Source organism: Eubalaena glacialis, chromosome 16 (assembly GCF_028564815.1).
Source record: "Eubalaena glacialis isolate mEubGla1 chromosome 16, mEubGla1.1.hap2.+ XY, whole genome shotgun sequence".
Classification (NCBI taxonomy): domain Eukaryota; kingdom Metazoa; phylum Chordata; class Mammalia; order Artiodactyla; family Balaenidae; genus Eubalaena; species Eubalaena glacialis.
Window position 1 is genome coordinate 90,200,989 of NC_083731.1, and position 27,054 is coordinate 90,228,042.

General features: G+C 41.7%; 1 protein-coding gene, 1 non-coding gene and 1 pseudogene across 4 annotated transcripts in view; 1 reads left to right on the plus strand and 2 right to left on the minus strand.

The window, feature by feature from the left end:
• MPHOSPH8 (M-phase phosphoprotein 8) overlaps positions 1-27,054 on the minus strand; it is a 61,076-nt gene that overhangs the window by 13,709 nt on the left and 20,313 nt on the right. For 2 of the 3 annotated variants that reach the window (XR_009697552.1, XM_061171119.1), the window contains exons 3-9: positions 21,754-22,608; positions 19,639-19,738; positions 16,646-16,903; positions 10,676-10,801; positions 10,507-10,595; positions 2,370-2,510; positions 1,643-1,729 (exon numbers count right to left, since the gene is read on the minus strand). Coding sequence is in view for 2 of the 3 variants with exons in the window: in XM_061171119.1 (XP_061027102.1) it covers positions 1,643-1,729; positions 2,370-2,510; positions 10,507-10,595; positions 10,676-10,801; positions 16,646-16,903; positions 19,639-19,738; positions 21,754-22,608 (1,656 nt within the window). In the remaining variant the exon portion in view is untranslated. The remainder of the gene's footprint in view (positions 1-1,642; positions 1,730-2,369; positions 2,511-10,506; positions 10,596-10,675; positions 10,802-16,645; positions 16,904-19,638; positions 19,739-21,753; positions 22,609-27,054) is intronic. The other variant, XM_061171120.1, reaches the window with a different exon arrangement.
• TRNAG-ACC (transfer RNA glycine (anticodon ACC)) lies at positions 17,820-17,892 on the plus strand. The gene has a single exon. It is a non-coding gene; the product is annotated as a tRNA-Gly (tRNA).
• LOC133076658 (protein kish-A-like) lies at positions 18,299-18,538 on the minus strand (annotated as a pseudogene).

Below are 27,054 nucleotides of genomic sequence, written 5' to 3' on the forward strand. Positions count from 1 at the left end.
CTGGTGATTTCTCAATGAGATGAAGTTTTAAATTCATGCTTTCACGTGCGACCTGTGCTCTAAACATACTTCAGTAGAAACACACAAGGAGAACTGAAATTCAAAAGGAGGGCTCCTGGGCAAAATAAACATTTCCATGAATCAAAAATGAAACAGAGGGCTTCCCTGGTGGCGCAGTGGTTGAGAATCTGCCTGCCAAAGCAGGGGACATGGGTTCGAGCCCTGGTCTGGGAAGATCCCACATGCCGCGGAGTGACTAGGCCCGTGAGCCACAAATGCTGAGCCTGCGCGTCTGGAGCCTGTGCTCCGCAACAAGAGAGGCCGCGATAGTGAGAGGCCCGCGCACCGCGATGAAGAGTGGCCCCCACTTGCCGCAACTAGAGAAAGCCCTCGCACAGAAACGAAGACCCAACACAGCCATAAATAAATAAATAAATTAATTAATTAATTAAAAAAAAAAAAAAATGAAACAGAAACACCAGCGGTGAGCAAGGTTTAACCCCCAAGTGTGGAAGAAGGCCGAGGGAGCAGGTGACTCAGGCCTTTAGAACTGCACAGTCAAGCACAGACTCAGGGCCAGGGCCCCCGCCAACCGGGGCCCTGACCAGGCTGCCTTCCGGACTCGGGGAAGAAGGTTGGGAAGAGGTACCACAGACGCACACCTTCTTGGTGAGCAGCTCACACAGCTGCACGTAGGGAGCAGGCAAGTGAGCCTCAGCCTCCGCGCACGGTACAGGGTCACAACCTGCTGTGTGGACAGCATCTCCGGCCAGAAACCTGGAGCTGCCAGAGGAACGTGCTGGACTGGGCGGGGTCCCCTAGAAGCAAATGCAAGACTGCTACACAGGGAGGGGGGACTTCAACAACCTTCCACTCGAAACTGTCTGCAGGGGGCTTCCCTGGCGGCACAGTGGTTAAGAATCCACCTGCCAATACAGGGGACTCGGGTTCGAGCCCTGGTCCGGGAAGATCCCACATGCCGCGGAGCAACTAAGCCCGTGCACCACAACTACTGAGCCTGCGCTCTGGAGCCCGCGAGCCACAACGACTGAGCCCTCGTGCCACAACTTCTGAAGCCCACGCCTAGAGCCTGTGCACCGCAACGAAGAGCAGCCCCCGCGCACTGCAACTAGAGAAACCCCGCGCGCAGCAACGAAGACTCAACGCAGCCAAAAATAAACAAAACCACCCCACTGTCTGCAAACCACAATTCCAAGCACAGAAGATGAAGTCACCAGTGTGAAATAGTAACGCATGCACATCCCTCTTCTCTACGCCCAGGTCTGCGCAGGGCACAGCCTGCTCCCCTTCCACTCACACGTTTCATCCCTGCTGACCTGGATCTTGAGGACGTGGCTTAGCCACCTGCCAGGTCCACCCCAAGGCTCAGCTCAAATCCACATGACTGAGCCTGGCGTCCACTGTACATAAGCTCATAGCTCCCTGTGCTATTACCACCACGTCGCTCATCACACTGAGTAACTGCCTCTTTGCGGGTCTGGTTCTCCCACTCAGCTGCGACCTGTAGGTCCACAGACAGTCTTGTCCCCATCATACAGCAGCCCCAGCACAGCAGCAGCTGGAGACCCCAGCAGGACCATGTCGCATCTGAGGGGAGGACTGCTCCAGGGGAGGCATTTACCTTCATTAGAGCCGTCTCACCATTGCTCTGCTGGACATTTACAAAAGCTCCTGCTTCCAAAAGAATAGCCACTGTCGTTAAAAAGTTCTGTTAAAGAAAAAAAGAAAGTAAATTTAATTCCCCAAATTCTTTACAAGTAATATTTCTAGACGTTTTAAGATTTTTATTTTATTTTTATTTGTATCCACCAGGAAAAGTACTCAGATTCTATCCCAAGCAGGATGGTGAACACGATATAAACAGCTCCCCCGTGCAGGGTCCTGGGAAAGCTGGAGGCTGCGGGGAGCGGCCCCAGCACAGGCACCGGCACAGCCGCGCACCGTGTGCCGGACACTCCAACCTCAAGTTTAACCACTGGTTTCAGCATAAGAAACTCTGCATATCGATCCTTTAATAATATATGGGAACATTTTAATTAAATTATTAACCAAAAGGAACACTTAATTTAGATTGGAAAAGATTTTTAAAAGATCTAAGAAATCAATATTAATACCTTAATGAGAATTTCTTTTTCAATATAAATCACTTCCAACTAGATATGTGATTTTGCAAATTCAATTACAAGGTACGACTGTCAATAAAAACATATCCATTTATGACAAGTTACAGATGAACTGAAATATGAAAATTTAAAGTTACGTGACTGTAGGACCGGTACATTTCCCCGCAGAGACAGACTCTGTCTCGGTCCCAAGACTATCGAACCAAAGCCTTCTGAGTGGCCGACCTTCTCGGCAGCATGGATGAGCGCGGTGGTCCCGTTCTTCTGCCGACCGTTCACTTTTGCCCCCTTCCTGAGGAGCAGCCTCAGCAGGTCGTCCTGCCCCCCAGCTGCCGCGAGCATCACCAGCGTCATCCCGCTTGAATCCTGTATTGGTTTTGTTTATGAAGAAACATGTCAATGTTTAATCAGAAAAATTTTAGAACTAAGTTTTTTCATTTACTATGTTTCAATGTGACATCACTGAAATACATTGACTTATGCATCTACGTACTTAGGTTCTTCACTAAAATACCCTAACAATCAGAAACTAATAACCTTTAGAATTTTTCCATATGTGTTACCATAAAATTTTACAACTTCCACGTATTAAGTTCTAAAGGCATATCAACACTCTGCATGATACAAAATGAACAGTGAACCCTGATGCCACATAAATGGCAAAGGTACTTACTTACCTCAAAAGTCTCCTGTGTTTTAGGTAAAACAGGTGAAATGCATATATTCATTATATTCATTTGGTTGGCCCAAAGATAGAAGGCTAGAAATGACCATGAGAAGTCACACAAGTCCATTCTATTGGTTACAAACTAAAACGAATGCTTTCTGGATGAGACAAATGTTGGCCTATGTAAATATAACCGTTGGGAAGTGAGAGTTTGAGTTCTCTAAGGATACAGAAGGAAATTCAGAAGTGGCAAACAGGACACTGATATGGTTAGTTTCTGAGAGTCCGTAACAAAATAGAGAAATTAAAGAAGAGTTCTTTTAATAGAGATAAAACTACAAAAGGCTGACAAAAGAAAAAAAGGTAACTATTAGCTAAAATATTTCCAATCACTAGTTCAAGCAATCACCATATGAGAAAACCAAACAATTTATTAAATAACATTTGATAAAACCAAATTCCAATAGTACGAATTAATTTAGCTGTAATCTGAAAGTCTAGCAAAATTTGCCTAATTGGAGGGAACACAAATATAAGAAAAATGATTCTTAGCAGTAGTACTTTAGACAGACTCAAGAGGATCCACTTAAATTGAAATAAGGGGACTTCCCTGGTGGCGCAGTGGTTAAGAATCCGCCTACCAATGCAGGGGACACGGGTTCGAGCCCTGGTCCGGGAAGATCCCACATGCCGCGGAGCAACTAAGCCCATGCTCCACAACTACTGAGCCTGCGCTCTAGAGCCCGCGAGCCACAACTACTGAAGCCTGCACGCCTAGAGCCCGTGCTCCGCAACGAGACAAGCCACCGCAATGAGAAGCCTGTGCACCGCAACGAAGGGTAGCCCCCGCTCTCCGCAACTAGAGAAAGCCCGCGTGCAGCAACGAAGACCCAATGCAGCCAAAAATAAATAAATAAATAAATAAATAAATAAAATAAATTAAAAATAAGATGGTTACACCATCTTATGTGTAAAGTATCTTCCTACTACAAAACATGTTACATGAAAAAAAAAAAAAACTTTTTCTAACTTTAGAAAGTGCCCTGTAGCTACTATGCTTTACTAATAAAGACCAAGTTACCTAATTATTAAAGTAGAAAAAAAAACCCATCTGATAAAACCCAATATCCATCCCTGATAAAAACTTAAGCAGCTAAAAAAAAGAAAGGAAGTTATAAAAGATAAAGGCTCCACAAGAAACTATCAGCAGGACAAATAAAAATCTTAACACTCAGACCCTAAAGGGAAAATCCATCCCGATCAGGAACAGAATAGGATGGCTTCTGTCATCACTATTATTCAAAATGTCACCAACTTCACAAGACCAGAAAAATACTGCAAAAAGGAAGCAAAATAGTTATTTTGTAGCAGATGATCAAATTCTCTACCCAGAAAATCTAAGGCAAGTAACTTAACTATGACCAGAGGAAGAGAACTTCACAGTGACTGGAAGACAACATGGAGAAATGACAGCTTCACCACACACGTGACAACAAGAGTGTGGGGGGAGAAAAGACCCTACTGACCACAGTGAGATGAGTTTTCTTCCTTTGTAAAGGTTTTATTAAAAGCTTATTGAGATATAATTCAGATATCACAATTGACCTGTTTCATGGCTTTTAGTATATTCACAGATATATGCATTGATCACCACAATCAGTTCTAGAACATTTTCACTGTCCCCAAAAGAAATTTCATGGCCCTTAGCTGTCACTTCCCACCCCACCCTCCATTTCCCCAACCTGGGCAACTACTAATCTACTTCCTTTCATATTCTGAACTTTGCATATAAATGGAACCATATAATATGTGACTGGTTTCTTTCATTTAGCATAATGTTTTCAAAGATCATCTGTATTGAAGCACATACCAACATTTCATTTATTTTTTTGACTAATAGTATTCCACCATATGGGATATAACACATTTTATTTATTCACGCATCAGTTGATGGGCATTTGGTTTATTTCTACTTTTTGATTATTATATTTTTTTAAATGAATTTTTATTGGAGTATATATTTTTAATAGATCTTTACTGGAGTATAATTGCTTCACAATGCTGTGTTAGTTTCTGTTGTACAACAAAGTGAAATCAGCTATACGTATACATATATCCCTATATCCCCTCCCTCTTGCGTCTCACTCCCACCCTCCCTATCCCACCCCTCTAGGTGGTCACAAAGCACCGAGCTGATCTCCCTGTGCTGTGCTGCTGCTTCCCACTAGCTAGCTGTTTTACATTCGGTAGTGTATATATGTCAGTGCTACTCTCACTTCGCCCCAGCTTCCCTCTCCCACCCCGTGTCCTCAAGTTCATTCTCTATGTCTACGTCTTTATTCCTGACCTGGAACTAAGTTCACCAGTACCATTTTTGTTTTTAAGATTCCAAACATATGCGTTAGCATACGGTATTTGTTTTTCTCTTTCTGACTTACTCACTCTGTATGACAGACTCTAGGTCTATCCACCTCAGTACAAATAACTCAATTTCGTTCCTTTTTATGGCTGAGTAATATTCCATTGCATATAGGTGCCACATCTTCTTTATCCATTCATCTGTTGATGGACACTTAAGTTGCTTCCATGTCCTGGCTATTGTAAATAGAGCTGCAGTGAACATTGTGGTACAGGACTCTTTCTGAGTTATGGTTTTCTCAGGGTATATGCCCAGTAGTGGGATTGCTGGGTCATATGGTAGTTCTATTTTTAGTTTTTTAAGGAACCTCCATACTGTTCTCCATAGTGGCTGTATCAATTTACATTCCCACTAACAGTGCAGGAGGGTTCCCTTTTCTCCACACCCTCTCCAGCATTTATTGTTTCTAGACTTTTTGATAATGGCCATTCTGACTGGCGTGAGGTGATACCTCATTGTAGTTTTGATTTGCATTTCTCTAATAATTAGTGATATTGAGCATCTCTTCATGTGCCTCTTGGCCATCTGTATGTCTTCCTTGGTGAAATGTCTATTTAGGTCTTCCACCCATTTTTTTTTTAAATTAATTTATTTAATTTATTTTTTTGGCTGCACTGGGTCTTTGTGGTCTTCGTTGCCGTGTGTGGGCTTTCTCTAGTTGCGGCGTGTGGGCTTCTCATTGCGGTAGCTTCTCTTGTTGTGGAGCACGGGCTCTAGGCGCACGGGCTTCAGTAGTTGTGGCACGTGGGCTCAGTAGTTGTGGCTCACGGGCTCTAGAGCACAGGCTCAGTAGTTGTGGTGCACGGGCTTAGTTGCTCCACGGCATGTGGGATCTTCCCGGACCAGGGATTGAACCCGTATTCCCTGCATTGGCAGGCAGATTCTTAACCACTGTGCCACCAGGGAAGTCCCTTCTGCCCATTTTTTAACTGGATTGTTTGTTTTTCTGATGCTGAGCTCCTTCTATATTTTTGGAGATTCATTCTTTGTCTGTTGTTTCATTTGCAAATATTTTCTCCCATTCTGAGGGCTGTCTTTCTGTCTTATGGTTTCCTTCCTTTGCTGCGCAAAAGCTTTTAAGTTTAATTAAATCCCATCTGTTTGTGTTTTTATTTCCGTTAGTCTAGGAGGTGGGTCAAAAAAGATCTTGCTGTGGCTTATGTCAAAGAGTGTTTTTCCCATGTTTTCCTCTAAGAGTTTTATAGTGTTTGGTCTTACATTAAGGTCTTTAATCCATTTTGAGTTTATTTTTGTGTATGGTGTGAGGGAGTGTTCTAATTTCATTCTTTTACATGTAGCTGTCCAGTTTTCCCAGCACCACTTACTGAAGAGGCTCTTTTCTCCATTGTATATCCTTGCCTCCTTTATCATAAGTTAGTGACCACCTGTGCGTGGGTTTATCTCTGGGCTTTCTATCCTGTTCCATTGATCTACAGTTCTGTTTTTGTGCCAGTATCATACTGTCTTGATTACTGTAGCTTTGTGGTATAGTCTGAAGTCAGGGAGTCTGATTCCTCCAACTCCGTTTTTCTTTCTCAAGATTGCTTTGGCTATTTGGGGTCTTTTGTGTTTCCATACGAATTGTAAGATTTTTTGTTCTAATTCTGTGAAGAATGCCATTGGTAGTTTGATAGGGATTGCATTGAATCTGTAGATTGCTTTGGGTAGTACAGTCATTTTCACAATATTGATTCTTCCAATCCAAGAATATGGTATATTTCTCCATCTGTTTATGTCATCTTTGATTTCTTTCATCAGTGTTTTATAGTTTTCTGAGTACAAGTCTTTCGCCTCCTCAGGCAGGTTTATTCCTAGGTATTTTATTCTTTTTGTTGCGATGGTAAATGGGATTGTTTCCTTAATTTCTCTCTGATTTTTCGTTGTTGGTGTATAGGAATGCCAGAGATTTCTGTGCATTAATTTTGTACCCTGCAACCTTACCAAATTCATTGATTAGTTCTAGTAGTTTTCTGGTGGCATCTTTAGGATATTCTATGTATTGCATCATGCCATTTGCAAACAATGACAGTTTTACTTCTATTCCAATTTGTACTCCTTGTATTTCTTTTTCTTCTCTGATTGCTGTGGCTAGGACTTCCAGAACTATGTTGAATAAGACTGGTGAGAGTGGACATCCTTGGTCTTGTTCCTGGTCTTAGTGGAAATGCTTTCAGGTTTTCACCATTGAGTATGATGCTTGCTGTGGGTTTGTCATATATGGCCTTTATTACGTTGAGGTAGGTTCCCTCTATGCCCATTTTCTGGAGAGTTTTTATCATAAATGGGTGTTGAATTTTGTCAAAAGCTTTTTCTGCATCTATTTATATGATCATGTGGCTTTTATTCCTTAATTTGTTAATGTGGTGTATCGCATTGATTTGCGTATATCGAAGAATCCTTGCATCCCTGGGATAAACCCCACTTGATCATGGTGTATGACCCTTTTAATGTGTTGTTGGGTTCTGTTTGCTAGTGTTTTGTTCAAGATTTTTGCGTCTATATTCATCAGTGATATTGGTCTATAATTTTCTTTTTTTGTGATACCTGTTTCTGGTTTTGGTACCAGGGTGATGGTGGCTTTGTAGAATGAATTTGGGAGTGTTTCTCCCTCTGCAATTTTTTGGAAGAGTTTGAGAAGGATGGGTGTTAGCTCTTCTCTAAATGTTTGACAGAATTCGCCTGTGAAGCCATCTGGTCCTGGACTTTTATTTGTTGGAAGATTTTAAAATACAGTTTCAATTTCATTTACTTGTGATAGGTTTATATTTTCTAATTCTTCTTGGTTCAGTCTTGGAAAATTGTACCTTTCCAAGAATTTGTCCATTTCTTCGTGGTTGTCCATTTTATTGGCATATAGTTGTTTGTGGTAGTCTCTTATAACCCTTTGTATTTCTGTGGTGTCAGCTGTGATTTCTCCTTTTTCATTTCTAATTTTATTGATTTGTGTCCTCTCCCTTTTTTTCTTGATGAGTCTGGCTAAGGGTTTATCAATTTTGTTTATCTTCTTAAAGAACCAGCTTTTAGTTTTACTGATCTTTGCTATTGTTTCCTTCATTTCTATTTCATTTATTTCTGCCCTGATCTTTATGATTTCTTTCCTTCTACTGACTTTTGGTTTTCTTTATTCTTTTTTCTCTAGTCGTTTTAAGTGTAGGGTTAGATTGTTTATTTGAGATTTTTCTTGTTTCTTGAGGTGAGATTGAATTGCTATAAACTTCCCTCTTAGAAGTGTTTTTGCTGCATCCCATAGGTTTTGGATCGTTGTGTTTTCCTTGTCATTTGTTTCTATGTATTTTTAATTTCTTCTTTGATTTCTTCTGTGATCTCTTGGTTATTTAATAGCGCAGTGTTTAGCCTCCATGAATTTGTGTTTTTTACAGTTTTTTTCCTGTAACTGATTTCCAGTCTCATAACGTTGTGGTCAGAAAAGATGCTTGATATGATTTCAATTTTCTTAAATTTTCCGAGGCTTGATCTGTGACCCAAGCTGTGATCTATTCTCGAGAATGTTCCGTGTGCACTTGAGAAGAAAGTGTATTCTGCCACTTTTGGGTGGAATGTTCTATAAATATCTTAGATCTATTTAGTCTATTGTGTCATTTAAAGCTTGTGTTTCCTTATTTATTTTCTGTTTGGATGATTTGTCCATTGGTGTAAGTGGGGTGTTAAAGTTCCCTACTATTATTGTGTTACTGTCGATTTCTCCTTTCATGGCTGTTAGCCTTTGCCTTATGCATTGAGGTGCTCCTATGTTGGGTGCATAAACATTTATAATTGTTATATCTTCTTCTGGGATTGATCCTTTGATCATTATGTAGTGTCCCTCCTTATCTCTTGTAACTGTCTTTATTTTAAAGTCTATTTTATCTGATATGAGTATTGCTACTCCAACTTTCTTATGATTTCCATTTGCATGGAATATCTTTTTTCTGTCCCTTCGCTTTCAGTCTGTATGTGTCCCCAGGTCTGAAGTGGGTCTCCTGTACACAGCATATATATGGCAAATGATTTAAAAATTATAAAATACATCTAAAATAAACGTACAAGAACTATATGAAGAAAAAAGCCCAAAGAACTTTGCTTAAGGGAATAAATGAAGAGCTGAATGAATGTAGAGTTGTCATGTTCCTGGATGGAAGACTCAAAATATAAAAATGTCAATTCTGAGCCAAATTAATCTATGTATTTCATGTGATTTTAAAGAAAATCCCAGTAATCTTTTTACTGCAATCCTAAAGGATTCAACCTAACAAATCCACCATTAAAGCAAGAAAACTAAAGAAGAAAATACAAGAATCTTTTCTAAGCAAGGTAAGACACCCAAAAGCCATAAAGGAAAAGATCAACAGATGTGACTACCTAAAAATAAAAATCCCTTCAAGCAATAAGACTCAAAAAATAAAAATGTAAAAACAGAGAAAGGGTTAATATGCTTCCATTAAAATCTTTACAAATCAGTATGAAAAAACCCAGCAACAATAGAAAGCTGGGTGATTTCCCTGGTGGCTCAGTGGTTAAGACTGTGCGCTTCCACCACAGGGGGCACGGGTTCGATCCCTGGTCGGGGAACTAGATCCTGCAAGCCTCGCCGTGCAGCCACAAACACACACAAACACACAACCAAAAAAAACAACAGAAAGATGGGCAGTTGTTGTAAATAGGCAACTACCAATGAAACACAAATGGTGACATGAAAACGAGGAGTCACTTTCCCCTCAAAGTGCAGAGGTTAAACCACAGACAAAACCAGGCAAATCACAGCTAAACCTAATGGTTATTATTTGGGGTTGGAATTACGGGACCTGTAATTTTCTTTCTTTCTTTTTAAAAATAATTAATTAATTTTTGGCCGTGTTGGGTCTTTGTTGCTGCACGTGGGCTTGTCATCGCAGTGGCTTCTCTTGCTGCAGAGCACGGGCTCTAGGCACACAGGCTCAGTAGTTGCGGCACGTGGGCTCAGTAGTTGTGGCTCGCAGGCTCTAGAGTGCAGGCTCAGTAGTTGTGGCGCATGGGCTTAGCTGCTCCGCGGCACGTGGGATCTTCCTGGACCAGGGCTCGAACCCGTGTCCCCTGCATTGGCAGGTGGATTCTTAACCACTGCACCACCAGGGAAGCCCTGTAATTTTCTACGTTATACATTTCTAGAATGTTTGAATCCTATAAAGTGAACATGTATCACTTTTATAAAAGTTAAGAAAAGAAAGAATAAAACTGAATTATTTTAAAAGAGTTACTTTCCAGCTTCCTTTCATGAGATTTTTACAAAGACACTTTACCTCTTGGTCCAGGTTATATTCTTCACTTGAATTAAGTGCAACCTTCACAGTAATATAATCCCCGTTTTTCACAGCATCCCTCAATAAATCTAAAATGAAAGAAAAGATAAATTAGGTTTTACATACCTAGATTCATGAAGGGGATCCCCGTAATGCCAGAACTACTCACTGCTTGGAATTGCATCGGCTGTTTTAAAATTCTCATCTTCCCCATCAAGATGTTTTTGAAAATCCTCTAATTTCATCCATTCCAACTGCAAATCCATGCCGAAACTCAAAATCTGTTGTCTGCCATCTGGAGCACAGAACAGCCTTATTAAGATACATTTTTCTGGACTATAAAAAAAATACAGTGCTGTTTTATTAAATATGTGGTGCCCTAATCAGAATGTTACACACACTTTGAACATATGTCACTATGTAACCGAGTCTCTAGTTAAATTTCTGATTTTCTTTGGGAAGTAACATGAATTATCCACTTTTAGAGGTCACACACGAAAAGGCATCAAGACAAATAGGTATACTATTAACTGTAAAATAATAACATGAATTTTGGAAGCTGAAAGGAAGCGAGAAATCAAGGATTCAGTAAGAGGAAGCTCTAACATTTCTTTCTTCAGCCGTTCGTCTTGGACAGATGGTCAGCCCTCCTCATCCAGAAGGGCCAGATGCAGAGCGTCAACTGCACTGCGCCACCTGACAGGAGGGGCGGCTCTACACTGCTCCCCGCCTCCATGTAGGTGCAGCCATTCTGATCGCAGAGACCAGACCCGTGAGTAAAGAAGAGCCACTGCCTGTGGCCCTGTCGCACTCGGCTGGGCTTCTCCCCCTGGAAGCGCCACCATGACGCCCCCAGCGCCCTGTGCTCCGAGCCACCCCCCAGCACGCACGAAGCCAGCGCTCGTTCCCACCCTCATGTGTCTGGTCCACGGGCTTGTCAACACCAGGACTGAAAACGTTCATTCTCCATGGGCAGTGCAGTGGAGGGGATCTGGGGATAATTCAAAATGACTGCACTAGTTTAAAAAGTGAAAAGCACATCAAATATTTGATGATAAGAGATAAAGGATTTAAATACAGATGGCCAGCAGGCACATGAAAAGATGCTCAACACTGCTAATTTTCAGAGAAATGCAAATCAAAACTACAGTGAGGTGTCACCACACAATGGTCAGAATGGTCATCCTCAAAAAGTCTACAAACAATAAATGCTAGAGAGGGTGTGGACAGAAGGGAACCCTCCTACACGGCTGGTGGGAATGTAAGCTGGTGCAGCCACAATGGAGAAGAGTATGGAGGTTCCTCAGAAAACTAAAAATAGGGACTTCCCTGGTGGTCCAGTGGGTAAAACTCCGAACTCCCAATGCAGGAGGCCTGGGTTTGATCCCTGGTCAGGGAACTAGATCCCACGTGCTGCAACTAAAAGATCCTACAAGCGGCAACGAGATCCCACGAGTGGCAACAAAGATCCCGTGTGCTGTAACTAAGACCCGGAGCAGCCAAAAAATAGAAAAAACAAAACACTAAAGATAGAGCTACCATATAATCCAGCAATCCCACTCCTGCGCATATACTCAGAAAAGGCGAAAACTCTAATTTGAAAGAATACACGCACCCCTATGTTCATAGGAGCCCTAGTTACAATAGCCAAAACATGGAAGCAACCTAAATATCGACAGATGAATGGATAAAGAAAATGTGGTACATATGTACAATGGAATATTACTCAGCCATAAAACAGAATGAAATAATGCCATTTGCAGCAACATGGATGGGCCTAGAGATTATCATACTAAGTGACGTAAGTCAGAGAAAGACATATATCATATGATATCACTTATATGTGGAATCTAAAAAAAAAATGATACAAATGAACTTACTGACAAAAGAGAAACACAGACATAGAAAACAAACTGATGGTTGTCAAAAGGGAAAGGAGGGGAGGGATAAATTAGGAGTTTGGGATTAAAAGATAGAAACTACTATATATAAAATAGATAAACAACAAGGACCTACTGTATAGCACAGGGAACCATATTCAGTATCTTGTAACAACCTATAATGGATAAGAATCTGAAAAAGAATATATATATGTATGTACAACTGAACCACTTTGCTGTACACCTGAAACTAACTCAACACTGTAAATCAACTATACTTCAAAAAAAAAACAGTTAAAGGATTTAAAAGCGTCCCATCACAGAAACAGCACAGCCTTTGTTTCTTTGCTCCACGTTACATGCATGGCTCTGAGTAAGTCGCATATATGCTTGCTGTACCTCACCTCCTGAATAACAACCGTAGTGGACACAGTAAAAGCAGCTAACAACAGACCTACTAGAGAATGGACTTGAGGATATGGGGAGGGGGAGGGGTGAGATGTGACAGGGTGAGAGAGTGTCATGGACATATATACACTACCAAATGTAAAATAGATAACTAGTGGGAAGCAGCCGCATAGCACAGGGAGATCAGCTCGGTGCTTTGTGACCACCTAGAGGGGTGGGATAGGGAGGGTGGGAGGGAGGGAGATGCAAGAGGGAAGAGATATGGCAACATATGTATATGTGTAACTGATTCACTTTGTTGTAAAGCAGAAGCTAGCACACCATTGTAAAGCAATTATACTTCAATAAAGATGTTTAAAAAAAAAAAAAAAAAAAAAAAGCAGCTAACATTCAGAAAGGAGTGTCAAACTCATGAATCAATACGTTCAATCCATACCCAATAATCTGTGAGGGAGACGCGTCCCGGATGAGGAAAGCCGTGTCTGCACTGACATGTATCTGAGTCCTCAGCTGGGCCCCCCACTCCAGGGCAACGACACAGGGAGATGGGGAAGCAGCACAGACCAGGGCTCCCAGAACTGAGACAACACCTCCAGCTTACACAGCTACAGCAGCCAGAAGGGTTATGTGGCAGCTCAGCCAACCGGTTTAAATCCTATGTTCATTCTGTTCATTCCTACCAAGTACTGGACCTTGACTCAACATCTGGCAGTTTTAACTTTTTCTGTATTTTAAATAAAAAATTAGACATATACTAAAAGAATGTATGTTACAAGGTGAGCCTCTGTGAACACAGCACTTACCTGAACACAGAACCAGTGCAGGACATGGTCTGTTCCCATCTGCCCCTCCCCACCCCAAACACAGCAGTCAGTCTGTCATTCTTTCTTTTTAAAAAGTCTTGCCAAGGGCCTTCCCTGGTGGTGCAGTGGTTAAGCATCCGCCTGCCAATGCAGGGGACACGGGTTTGAGCCCTGGTCCGGGAAGATCCCACATGCCGCGGAGCAACTAAGCCCGTGCGCCACAGCTACTGAGCCTGCGCTCTAGAGCCCGTGCTCCGCAACGAGAGGCCACCTCAGTGAGAAGCCCGTGCACCACAACGAAGAGTGACCCCCGCTCACTGCAACTAGAAAAAGCCCGCGCGCAGCAACAAAGACCCAACGCAGCCAAAAAAGAAAAAAGAAAAAAAAAAGCCTCGCCAAAATATATGTATCATAAAAAAATGTCCCGTTAGTTTTGCTTTTTCTCAGGTTTATAAAAACTGGTATCTCTGATGGCTAATTTTACGTGTCAACTTGACGGGGCTAAGGAATGCCCAGAGAGGTGGTAAAACATTACTTGTGGCTGTGTCTGAGAGGGTGTTTTTGGAAGAGATTAACATTTCAATAGACTCAGTTAAGGAAGAGCTGCCCTCATCTCATGGAGATGGAGGGAGACGCCTCTCTTTTTGAGCCGGGCCATCCCCCACCTTCTCCTGCTCTGAGACCTCCCCACGATGTGTCACCACTAGTCAACCTGTCTGGTTCTTAGATCTGCAAGCGTCCGATTCTCAAGCTGCTGCTCTGGCGACTTGCTAATCTACCTTCCCTGTGCCAAGTCAGCGTATACCTCCTACTACAGTTTTATAGAGTAAGTTTGATTTCTACGTATATTATACCATCTGATAACAGCTTTTTTGTGGGGTGGGGGACACGGGGCTTCTTTTCCAATGCTCACGTTTTTCATTTTCATCGTCTTACTGTGCTGGGTGGACCTTAATATAATTTGAATGAAAGTTGGGATAGAAGGCACCCTTGCATTTTTTCTTGGCCGCACCATGCAGCATGCAGGACCTTAGAACCCGGAGCAGGGATTGAACCCGTGCCCCTTGCAGTGGAGGCGTGGGAGACCGGACCACTGGACCACCAGGGAAGTCCCTTGTTTCTGATTTAAAAGAAATGTTCCCAATGTTTCATCATTACAAAAGATGTTTGCCAAACGCTTAATGTTCTTTACTGATTGACAAAGCTCCCTTGCTAGGCTTTATTTTCTAAAAACCAAGATTATTAAATCAATTTCCCTGTACCAACTGAATTCCTAGGGAACACCCACCTTGATCATAAGAGGTTATGTGTTTACAAGTGGCTGGATTCAATCTGCTCCTGTTTCACTTGAGTTTCCACATCTGAGTTCGTGAGTGAGTGGAGCCTGCCCTGTCCTTTCCCCTCCTTGAACAGTTCTGTCTGGTTTGGGGACTGAAGTGATGATGGGCTCCCAGAACCCACCTGCTTTCGGGAAGACTTCTTTGTAAGTCTGGTGAACTCTTGCATATGAAATCATCTGTGCCTGGTGTTAAATTTGTAAGACTATTTTAAATTACTGTTTCACATTCTTTAATAGTAATAAGACTATCCAATTTCTGTATTTCTTTTTGGGTCAGTTTTGTTAAACTGTATCTTTCCAGGAATTTCCCATTTCAATCAGTTTTCAAATCTATGGTAAGAAAATGCTCATAGAATTTTTATCTTTTTAATCTGGACGCCATCTATAATGGCGTCTCTTTTTTCCCTGGAAATACTGTTTAAGTCTTCATTCTTTTTTCCCTTAACTAACGGTGCCCCAGGCTGCTCTATTCTATTAGTCTTTCAATGAACCAGCTTCTGGGCTTTACCAACGCTCCACTGTGGGAGAAGGTCCGAGGTGCTCACCGCCCACACCCCGGCCAGGAGGGGGCCCCTCACATCCTCCTCTCTCCTTGGGCTGTATGTTGTGCCCACTGTTCCCACAGTAGAAACAGTGTCAAGGACACAGCCTGGAGAGAGTAAAAGCTGCTAAGACCACCTGGACTGAACTAAGGCCTCCTCGTGAACTGTTAAGATTCTGCTGGGCGGGCGCGAGGTCTCCTCATCCTGCGGCCCCCAAGACGGGCCTCCCGGAAGTTCCCTGCTAGTGCAGCCTGCCACCTCCCCATCTAGAGTGGCTGCCTCTTTCCTGGGTCTCTCCCTGCCCTCTGTGAACGGGGCTAGTTTCAGGTTTCACCCAGGAGCTCCCCAGGTGGCTGGACCAACACCTACTGGACCTAGTCTTTATTGTTTGGTATCTCAACAGCTGTGCTGCTTATTTGGTATTTGCCCTCTGGGCAACCCACTTCCCCCACCACCACCCACCCCCCCCCACTCCCGCGCCCCAAGGCACCGTCCCGGCCTCCTGCAAGCTCCACAATGTGCCAGAGGCCTGTCTTGTCTGTATCCCAGAGCCTAGTTGCTCTGCAGTAATAGGGCCCCCAAGCTACCTGCTTTGCCATATACCCCAAATATTTCGGAACTTCTCTTCAACTGTTTCACGAGTTATACAAAAATTTATCAGATTAACCTCTTTTGTTTATTCTGTCCTATCCTTTTATTACTCTTCTCCGCAGCTACTGTCCTATGTACTCTATACATGGCCCTCCCCCCTCCTCAGCTAATTCCGGTATCCTCAGGATAGCACTTACAATCTAACCTCATTTAGTAAGTGTTATTTACTGCAAAGTTAAAAGGAAAGAATACAAATAAGTTTGTATTTGATAGTTTTCTGAAAGAAATCTAGTAAGATATACCATCAGACTGCTTGGCAAGAGTAGGTAAGGCAGGAAACCAGAAATCTGTATAATTTCTAAATGTGCTGAGCATACTAGATCAATTTTTGATCAATTCAGAAATCACAGAATAATCTAAGTCTTCAATATAAAATGTTATTTATTCAGGAGATTCAAATGGTTTTCTACTCCATCCTGAGATCAGAATGACCGTGGGAGAGGAGAGGAAGGTGAGGGAGACAGCTCAGTGCACAGAACAGAGAACGCTCTGCAGAATGACTACGGACACACCTACCAGAATTCTCGTCCGCTTGGGACATACTGTCCACGACCTCTTGACCACCTTCTGCAGCTATATATGCCCATGTATCAGTCTCATCTCTCGTATTTCTCCTTTCTTTAAGTAACTGCTTGTTTTCCTTGGTCTTGTGGTCTTCTGTGACTTTACAATCTGGTGGTACTTCTTCTCTTTTCCGATTATTCTCAGGAAAATCATTTTTTTCTTCTGGAGTTAATTTAAATAAATCAAATGCATTTCTGATTTCCTTAAATGCTAGTGAAAAAAATAAATTGATAATAAATGAGTCACAAATTTCTGTTGTAATCAAAAGAAAATCTGGGTTAGTGTTAAAAAAACAGATATTTTCTTAATTCTTACTAATATCTGCCTTGGTTAGAAAGTCTGGTCAGGTTGACTACCACAGCCATGAAGTTCTTTCCATTCGTCTTTCTGTTGGCTGCTCCATATTCAGAAAGGACGTCCAAAGTGAATGGTTATTCTTCTGGGGCTCTGAACCGCTCCCAGCTTTGACAAAGGCCACTGCAGACAGCGAGCCTCAGAATAATCCTAGCCACACCACCAGCTGTCCTTCTGCTGAGACAACTGCCTCCAGTTGTATCCTGAAGGTAACCTTGTACAAAAAGGACTTCTGGCGGAGAGTGGGAGGGGTGGAAGGGTGTCAGCACGCTGACTGTGGCCTGGCAACACTGCACCTGACGCCTGTGGAAATCCACTCGCTTTTAACTAAAGATATGAGAAAAACTCTATGATAAACTCTGGGTACATAGCGGATAGGTTTTTTTACTCAATCCTTTCATGTTAAATAGGGACATCTCAGTAGCACTCTTAAGTCACTTCTCATTTATCTTCCTCAAGAACTGCACAGGCTTGTTTCGAATAGTTTAAATACCTGTGATAAACTACAGTTTGCTAAGAGTACAGGTACTCTGGTTAATGCTCAAAATGGTGTGGCCAGCGGAAAAGCAAGCATTATTAAATATGAGTGCAGTCCTTACCAACACAAATTGAACCTTTTTTTTCCAATAAAAAAGCTAGTCTAAAAAAGGCTCTCACTCGATAAAGATTTATTGTTTCCAAATCACAGTGAAAGGAACTTAAGTAATTTACCAATTTTGTTTTCTACTATGTGCCTTAAAGATACCTCACTAAAAACTAGTATCTGGGGACTTCCCTGGTGGTCCAGCGGTTAAGATTTCGTGCTACCAACGCAAGGGGCCCAGGTCCGATCCCTGGTCAGGGAACTAGATCTCGCATGCCGCAACTAAGAGCCTGCATGCCACAACTAAAGATCCTGCGTGCTGCAACTAAGACCCAGTGCAGCCAAAAAAAAAAAAAGACATACTTAATTAAAAAAAAAAAGGTACCTGACATAAGAGAATGACATATGCAGAAGGTAATATTGTATAGTGACAGTACTGAGGTTGATTGTTACAGACATATTTAAACTCTGAGTATTAAATGGTGACATCCTAATTATTTATATAGAACATTGGTCCCATAACAAAAATACAGAACAGCAGCTAGAAATTTATCTCATTCAATGTTCAGAGATAAAAGGGTTAACCATTCTTTCCATTACTTTCTGCAGATAAGTCCTTTTTTTCATATTTAAATCTGATGGCAGCTGAATTCTGGCATTTTCCCAAGCTACTGTATGAAGAGGATGCTGAAGGCCATCACACCACAGCATACTGCAATGTAAGGACTCTCACGTTCATCAATTCTGGCACACTTCCAAAGTATACCTAACAACCCAGCTTTATTTCTGTCCAGGAGGCTGGGTGCCAAGCATCAGATGTAAGCGCAGGTACACATAAGCAGCAAGATTACGGTCAACAGACTATGCATATTGAAAATGGCAGACACAGTGAGGCCCGTGAGGCCACATCACCCCACCAGGCCTGGATCAGAAGCAGACAGGTTTTAGTTTCAGGGATACTGAAAATCAGACTCCCTGGAGTGCCCTTATGAACTTAACGAATAGTCCTTTAAGACTAAACATTCACAGTAAAAACGTACCTGAAACTGCCAGATAAGATACTTGGACGAAGAAGAAGTTATTAACTGGTTCTAATCTTACAATATTTTGAATCTCCAATCACTTTTTAAAGGATAGATGCTTGAAACTGTTGCATCGCTGTGAACAGGTACAGTCTTTACACTATACTCACCTGCACACAACCCATCAAAGCACCGGCTGCTCCTTCCCAGAGCCCCTCAGCCTGAGGCTTACTGCCAAGTCTACACTGAGGCCTAGAACCCAAACCCACTTTTAATATTACCTCAGTTACACACAGCTTTTGGGAGAAAACCCACAAGAAATCATCCATCTCTTAGAAATCACTGCTTCCACGAGAACATGTGTTCCAAGTACTTTCTGGTGTGTGAACTAAAATATCCAGTTTTATTCAAACACTGTAATGGTGAATGTTTTATAAAGTACTTGTTCCAGTACTAATATGCACTATGGATTCTTAATTGAGCTATATCTTGATGTGATCAAATGTACATTCATTATATTTATACAAATGACACAGAGCTAAATAAATATATAAATAAATATATTAAACAGTAGTTTATCTCAGCATCTACTATAAAAGAGATACTTATTTACTTTTCTGTCATAACTAATCTCCTATCTCTCTAAAGATAATGTATTCCCAACCTGAAACTAAAACAACATTGTAAATTGACTATACTTCAGTAAAAAAAAATAAATAAAAATAAAGATAATATATTCTATCTCATACCCAAAAGGAAAAAGAACAAGGTGAACAGAAGGGGGGGAGTTAATTATATTAATAATATAAATTATTATGTAACTAAGATAACTGGTAAACAAAAAGTAGCATAAGGCTCTAAATTCCCCAGTGAACGAATTTTCTAGCTCTGTGACCTTGCAGCTTAGAAAAGAGTGTCTTCACAACGAACTAGACTCCTTGTCTGAAAGATCCATGTAAATGACAAATGTCAGTATTCACACTCACTCTTTAATGCCTTGGGCTCTTTTCGGCCTTTTTCTTCCTTGTCCAAATCATGCTTTTTCGGGTATTTTTCTTTGGGTTCATTTTTTTTGGTCTCTTTCTCCTGAAAAAGACACATGTAAGACCCAAAACAAGAACAGACAGAGCTGACACCGATTCTGAAAACGGGAAAACAGGTTCCTGGCGTCAGGCCCCCCTTTTGTGCACTGTGCACGTGGCCCCTGATGACTACATCTGCCCTCACATCAGCTGCTCCCTCAGTCAGGTTTACCCCTCAACCTCGACAACTTACAAAATATCATATTCAAAACCCAACAAGTTTCCTCACTCTCTTTGAAGAATTTTTTATTAAAAATAAAACATAAAATTATTTTTATAATAGTGAGATAAGCTCTATTAAATATATCTTTGCAAGAATTTAAAGACTCAGAAAGTTAGCGCACCCTGTGCTATTATTTGAGGAAAAAGTGCTATATTCTTTTCTCTTTTTTTTGGCCACGCCACACGGCATATGGGATCTTAGTTCTTCGACCAGGAATCGAACCCATGCCCCCTGCACTGGAAGAGCAGAGTCTTAATCACTGGACCGCCAGGCAAGTCCCACAGGTGGTATAGTCTTGAGACAACAGGGGGAACATACAAGTAGGATGTGAAAAGCTAATAAAATAAGCTGACGAAGCTATAAGCTTTATTTCACAAGGCTACAGAGTAGCTGAGTTCCTCTAAAAACCCCTGACTTTTGTTCGCAAATTAGCCCCCAATTTTCTAGTTGCAGTCAGTCCAAAAGAAAGCAAGTCTGGAGACTGCTGGGGTGGTTCAAAAGCTGTACGATCAGCATTTATTACTGCCTTTCACCAATCAGGCTTGTAGGGGAGCAGAATTTGCCTCCCCAAATATGTCTCTTGGGCGTATTACTTCTTTTAAGCTGGTTATTTTTGAAGAAACAGCAGGCATGGGGAAAACTCTGAAAACCAAGTAGGAGTTACCCTCTTGTGAGAAACATTTGCATCTGTAAGGGAAATCTCCGTCTGTAAGGGTGTCTCCTAAACCTCCAGAGACCATCAGTGGAGCAGCAAGGACTTCCATCTGTGTGACCGCCCCAGCCCTTGTCTACTGTGCTTTGTCTGGTCGCTGGCCCTAACTGCTCCCCCATCCTCAACATCCTCTTTGGTCTTTGGCTGAGGACGGTACATGAGGTGAGGACTTCGTCCGTTTTGGCAAGTTACTCCGTTTTCCTGGGTCTCTTCCATGCGTACGTGTTATTAAACTTCTGTTTGATTTTCCCCCTGTTCATCTGTCTCATGTCAATTCAATTCTAGACCAGCCAGACGAACCTAGAAGGAAGAGGAGAATTTCTTCCTCCTGATACACTATTACCTCCCTAATGGTAGAAAAGCTTCGTACACAGACACACCTCAGAGATACTGCGGGTTCGATTCCAGACCCCTGCAAATAAAGCGAATATTGCACTATAAAGTGAGTCACAATTTTTTTTTGCCTTCCAGGGCATATAAAAGTTATGTTTATACTATAGTATTAAGTGTGCAACAGCATTATGTCTAAAAAACCGTACATACCTTACTTAAAAAAAAAATACTGCTAAAAAATGCTAGCCATCATCTGAGCTTTCAGCCTTTTCTGCGATAGCAACATCAGAGATCACCGATCACAAACGCTGTAACACCTACAGTAATAACTTCCCCAGTGGTCAAGACTCTGCACTTCAACTGCAGGGGGCCGGGTTCGATCCCTAGTTGGGGAAGTTCCGTATGCCGCGTGGGGTGGCCAAAAAACAAAAGTTTAAAATACTGCAAGAATGACCAAAATGTGGCACAGAGACACGAGGTGAGCAGATGCTGTGGGAAAAATGGCGCTGATGAAGTTGCTCGACGCAGGGTCGCCACAGACCTCCAATCTGTAAAAAAGGCACGATCCGTGAAGTGCGATAAAATGAGGTTGGTCTGCTGCGGCTTTACCGTTTCCTCTTCATTATTTGTGAAACTTCTTGACCACTCGAGAGTGCTAGCTTGATCTGAACGTTTGTGTGTTGTGTAAGATGTAAGCTACAGTCCTTCAATCAGATCAAACCATCCCCTCCACCCTGCCCCGAGTACTCACCTCCGTACTCACCTCCCCCGGGGAGTCTGCGGGCCTGGAGCCTCTCTCCTCCACACATGGTCTGGAGCTCTTCTGTGCTGGGGAGGAGGCAGCCATTGGCTTATCGAACTCAGCGCTACTTCGGCCTTTGTCTGGATTCCTTTGCTTTTTCTGTGTATTTTTCTTCTCTGAGAGGCTCTTGTTTTCTAGCTTTTTGCTCTCTTTAAGTTCCTCTGTCCTTCTCAGTTTCTTTTTTTTCCTCTTTGCTTTGACATCATCCTCATCAGCACTTACAGTGCCATCCTGCTGTTTATCAGAAATAGTATCTTGAATCGCCTCGGGCTCTGCTTTATCTTTGGCAGCTTTAATTGGCTGCTTCTCGTTTCTGTTGTCAGAATGTAAATCCTCACTGTCTTCTTCCTGAAAAGGGGAATCATTAAGGACACTCAATTCGGAGTCCACCTGAGATTCCACACATTTCTCTTTTTTTGTTTTTCTGTTTTCTTTGGAATCTTCTCTTTTTTTAGTCTTTAAGTCTCTTATTTCACCCTTTTTAACTTTCTTTAACTCCTTAGTTTCTTTTATATCATCTTTTTTGGGCTTTTTGGACTCCTTTAATTCTTCTTTGGCTTCCAAAATTCTTTTCTTTGTCCTTAAATCAAAAACCAAACTTTCAGAGGAGCTCTCCAGGTCTGGTTTGGGTTTATCTTTTAGTTTCCCAGTCTTTGCTTTTTTCTTTTTCTGATCATCTGGGCTTTTCTCTTCTTTTTGCCTTAGTTTTTTCTTTTTCTTCTTTGAAGAAGTGTCTTCTTTGGTCTCACTTTGCTGATCACTATCAGAGTTTGCCTCAAATATGTCATTATTTAAGGGCAGTCTCTATAAAGTATAAACAAGATTTAAATACTCATTAACATAGTAATTTAAAAGGTTTTGAACAGTAGTACTAATGAAATCTGGTAGGAATTCTTTTCTCCAAGCAGTTTCTCAACTCCTTAAAATTACTTATGTGACTTAACGTTGTACAATATTACTTATATTTCTGATTTAACAAATAGGTCTTGGTGGTGACGAAAAGGGTCATTTTAAGGAAACAGATAAACATAGAGGGACAGAAAATGTCAACGCTGCTGCAGGTCCCAACAGTCATATGTATGGTGGGTTGCACATGATTCCAACTTCAGAATTTCCAGAAACACCAAGGAAGTAATTTGTACAGACTTTACTGGATGCCAAAATAGTAGTTACAAACCCAAACGCAAAGATTTTTTTAAGACTTTGGATCCCAGAATATCTTTAAACTTGCTGTTACATTTCACAGTTTACATAAGAAACGAGCAAGACTGCAAAGAAATCTTACTTCCCCAATTGACTTGGTTTGTGTAATGCAGAATCTGAAATATCTCCTCTGGAAAATATCTTTTCCTATTCTAAACAAACAAACAAAACCCCATTAGAATAAAGTCTCTGTATAGATACAAAAACACTACGCAAAGCATTTTCAGTTCCCATTTCCCCAAATTCTCTTCTAAATGACTTGGGGAAGGAAAGGAGGGAGAGAAAAGATAGGTGTGTTTTTAGAAGTTAAAAGACCACCACCAAGGGTACTAAGGTAGCGGAATGTGGTGGCATCGGCAAAGCTTTCTGACTTCTCCTACAGCGCTTCACAAAGACAGAGCAACTGGAAAGCAAAACAAGCCCCCCACAGATGACATCCATAACCCAATTAGGTGGCCAGGTATCCCAAGGAACCCCAAAATATAAGCTGGTAGGGACAAACTACTAATAGCCGTAAGACCTCTGTAGCATGAATATCTCCACAAGAGCAAGCAAAGGCAGCAATGAAAATGGGAGAAATCACTGAAAAGTCTGGCAGGTGACCATGGGGGGAGCAGCTGAAAGGGGAGGAGCTTTGGGCACCAGACGGTGCAGGGCTGGTCCAGGCCCTGTGGATGCTCCCTGCCAGGATGGCCGGGACAAGACCCACAGTGAGAAGCTGCAGAGACCAGATTCCAAATAAAGCAGGACAGAGAAATAGAAAGAAAGAAAATAGAAGATTCAGACGTAAGTGGTGGTGGTGGCGGGGCGAAACCAGAGCCGGAAAAGCCCTCACGGAATCTAAGGCTAGACTGTCCAACCCTCCGAAAAACAGTAAAGAAGGTTGCCCAGCAGCCATGAAGCTAAACAGATTATCTTGTTCTCCTCCTCTGCCTTCTAAAATCTCAGAAAAAGAAATTTCACATAAATATAAGCAACAGAAATTGATTAGGATAGAATATTTTACTAAACTGTTATAAGAAAAAACAGACTAAGGGAAAAAAAAACAAAAACAGACTAAGGAATAGAGTAACTAACCTAAAAAGGACAACAGCATGTCCGAAAGACACGCCTACTTTAAAAAGAACCAAGAGGCCCCAAATGTAGTCACTCATTGTAAGCCCACCAAGACCTAAAGCCTAACCTCTCCCGTGATTGGAATTTTAAACCCTTCAGTCTGGAATTTCCTGGTCAGGACTAAGTGAGGTAACTTCCCTAGTAAGACCCCCAGTCTCCCTCTAAGGGAAGGTGACCCGGCCTGAAATCATCCACTCTTTTAACCTCCTTATCCCACCTCCTCTGCCAAAAACAACCTTCCCTTTTATACAGCTCCTGGGAGCATCCTTCTCTTTGTTAGATGGGATGCTGCCCGATCCATGAATTGGATAAAGCCAATTAGATCTTCAAATTGCCTCAGTTGAATTTTGGTTTCTACAAAACAGTGAAAATAAAAAATTTGAGGCATCAGGTAAAAAGACTAAGTCATTTATAAGAGAAGGAAACTCAGATTTGTCATTAGAGAGCAGTACTTCAAACTGGGTATGGAGGGAAGGGAAGGCAGGGAGAACAGGTCCTAATTAACAACAAACAAATAAACCTCTTTATCAAACTGATAACCACAGAGAAGAAAAAAAGAATTAATCCAAGTAACTTTTGAACAATCAACACCCGAAGTGAATATACTGTAAGGACAAAAAGAACTGCAAATAAATTTGGAATTTTACAGTAGAATGGGCATAGCAAATCTGAAACTGATTTCTAATTATTGTAGGACTCAGTAAATGAGTACATATAATGTTGATGAGAACCAGAGTTCTCTTGGAAGAAAAGAGAGACAGAACTGCGGACAGTGAGAATGATAGGAGGACGCTGAGGTGATGGACCGAAATTACAGACATCGGTGTGAACTTGACTTAAAACAAATAAACATGTATTTTTTCCCTTTATCTCTGTCTAAAGGGCCTGGAAATAATGATGTCCCAGTAGCAATAAGTACATCTTGGTTTCTAAATTCTATTCTCATCTAAAAAGAATCAGGATTCCCCGGAAAATAGGTGATATCAGGGCCAGAGCAGGAAAGTACATGCTACTGGGACACCTTGTGCCAGAGAGCAAAGACGTGCCCAAAACAGACAGGGACATAGCAAGAGGACACAGGAGCTGGCCTAAAGGGGCTCTCACGAGCCAATGTGGGACCGTTTTAGCATTAATGTAAACAACAACAGTAATTAAATAAAAAGATCCCATGAGTCTGTACTGGTATTTAAAAAATTCAAGGGGGTGGAAGGAGCTGCTCTTTATGGGATACAAAATGAAAAATATGGAATAACAGGGTCAGAAAGTCATTATTGGAAGCCACCACAGTAATAACTAATTAAGGCAACATTCTTCAAAGTATTTTATGGAACAGATGAACTTATTTGCAAAGCAGAAATAGAGTTACAGATGTAGAGAACAAACTTATGGTTACCAAGGGGGGAAGTGGGGGGTGGGGGTGGGATGAATTGGGAGATTGGGATTGACATATACACACTGTTGATACTATGTATAAAATAGATAACTGAAGAGAACCTACTGTAGAGCACAGGGAACTCTACTCAGTGCTCTATGGTGACCTAAATGGGAAGGACATCCAAAAAAGAGTGGATATATGTATATGTATAACTGATTCACTTTGCTGCACAGCAGAAACTAACACAACACTGTAAAGCAGCTATACTCCAATACAAATTTTAAAAAAAGAAAAAAAGATTCTACAAGGTATTTTAAAATCATGGATGAGAGGTTGTTGGGGAACAAGTGATTCTCACCATCTCAGAGATTACTTATAATCGGGTTGCTTACTATCAGGTTACTTATTGTCAGATTACTTACTATTTTACAAGGGAAAAAGGTACCTTTAAAAGGGGAGAAAAAATGATGCACCTCACTTTATCACATAATTATAATTTAACATCAGCAATGAGATAACTGACACATGGCTCATCTCTCGATGTCACGTACCTTACCTACAGAATACATTGGCCAGAATGTTTACACTCAATCTACAAATCATCTAATTCCAATTTTAAAAATACTATTCGTGATTTAACATTAATTTGCATTCATCTAATTCCAATGTGAAGAACCTTCTATAAAACAACTGGCCTGGAGTCTTAAAAGGGGGGCAAAGGGCTCTGGAGTGCTCTAGATGAGAGGAAACCGAAGACGGGAGACTAAACGCATGCAGGACAGAGAGCGGTGAAGGACACCCCAGGACCTCCAGGAAACCCACACGGTGTCACCAGGCACCGGCTGTGTATGGGACAACAGCACTGCTGCTGTCATGCTGCTGAGGTATCACCAGTCCTGATGCAGCAGAGGGTCTGTGCTGCTATGATACACATGGTCAGGAACACAAAGGCAAAGTCTGCAACTCGCTCAAGGCTCACCTAAAAGCTACCCCTTTGGTTTAAGCAAGTTCTGTAAGAGAGACTTCTCTACCTTCTCAAATTTCCCTCGGTCCTGAAGAGTTTACAACTGACTTCCACCTTCTTGAAAACCATTTTCCTAAAGACTAGTGTTGACCTCCTCGTTTCCAAGCAGAATAGCCTGATTTTACTTAAATTTTCTGCATTGGTAAAAGGGAAAAGGGGGGAAAAAGAGGAAGAATAAATGAAGCTTGCTAGGTGTATGACTAATATTACTTCAAAAAAATTTTTAACAAGAATTCTAAAACTGAATTATTTTCTCAAAATACTTACAATCAATCAGATTCTTAGTTGGAACACAGTAATAAGAAACACTATCCTGCACACTCCACCAACTCCCCACTCTATATTTTCAGCCCAGATCTCCCTCTTCAACTCAGACCCATGTTGCCAATGCGAGACCGGCCATCTTCACTTGGATGACAAGTAAGTAACTAAAATCTCATGTGTTCAAAACTGGAACTGTTCCCTGAATAACACCATCACTTATCTAGGTTCCCAAGCCAGTAACCTGAGCCATCTCTGACACCACTTCTTC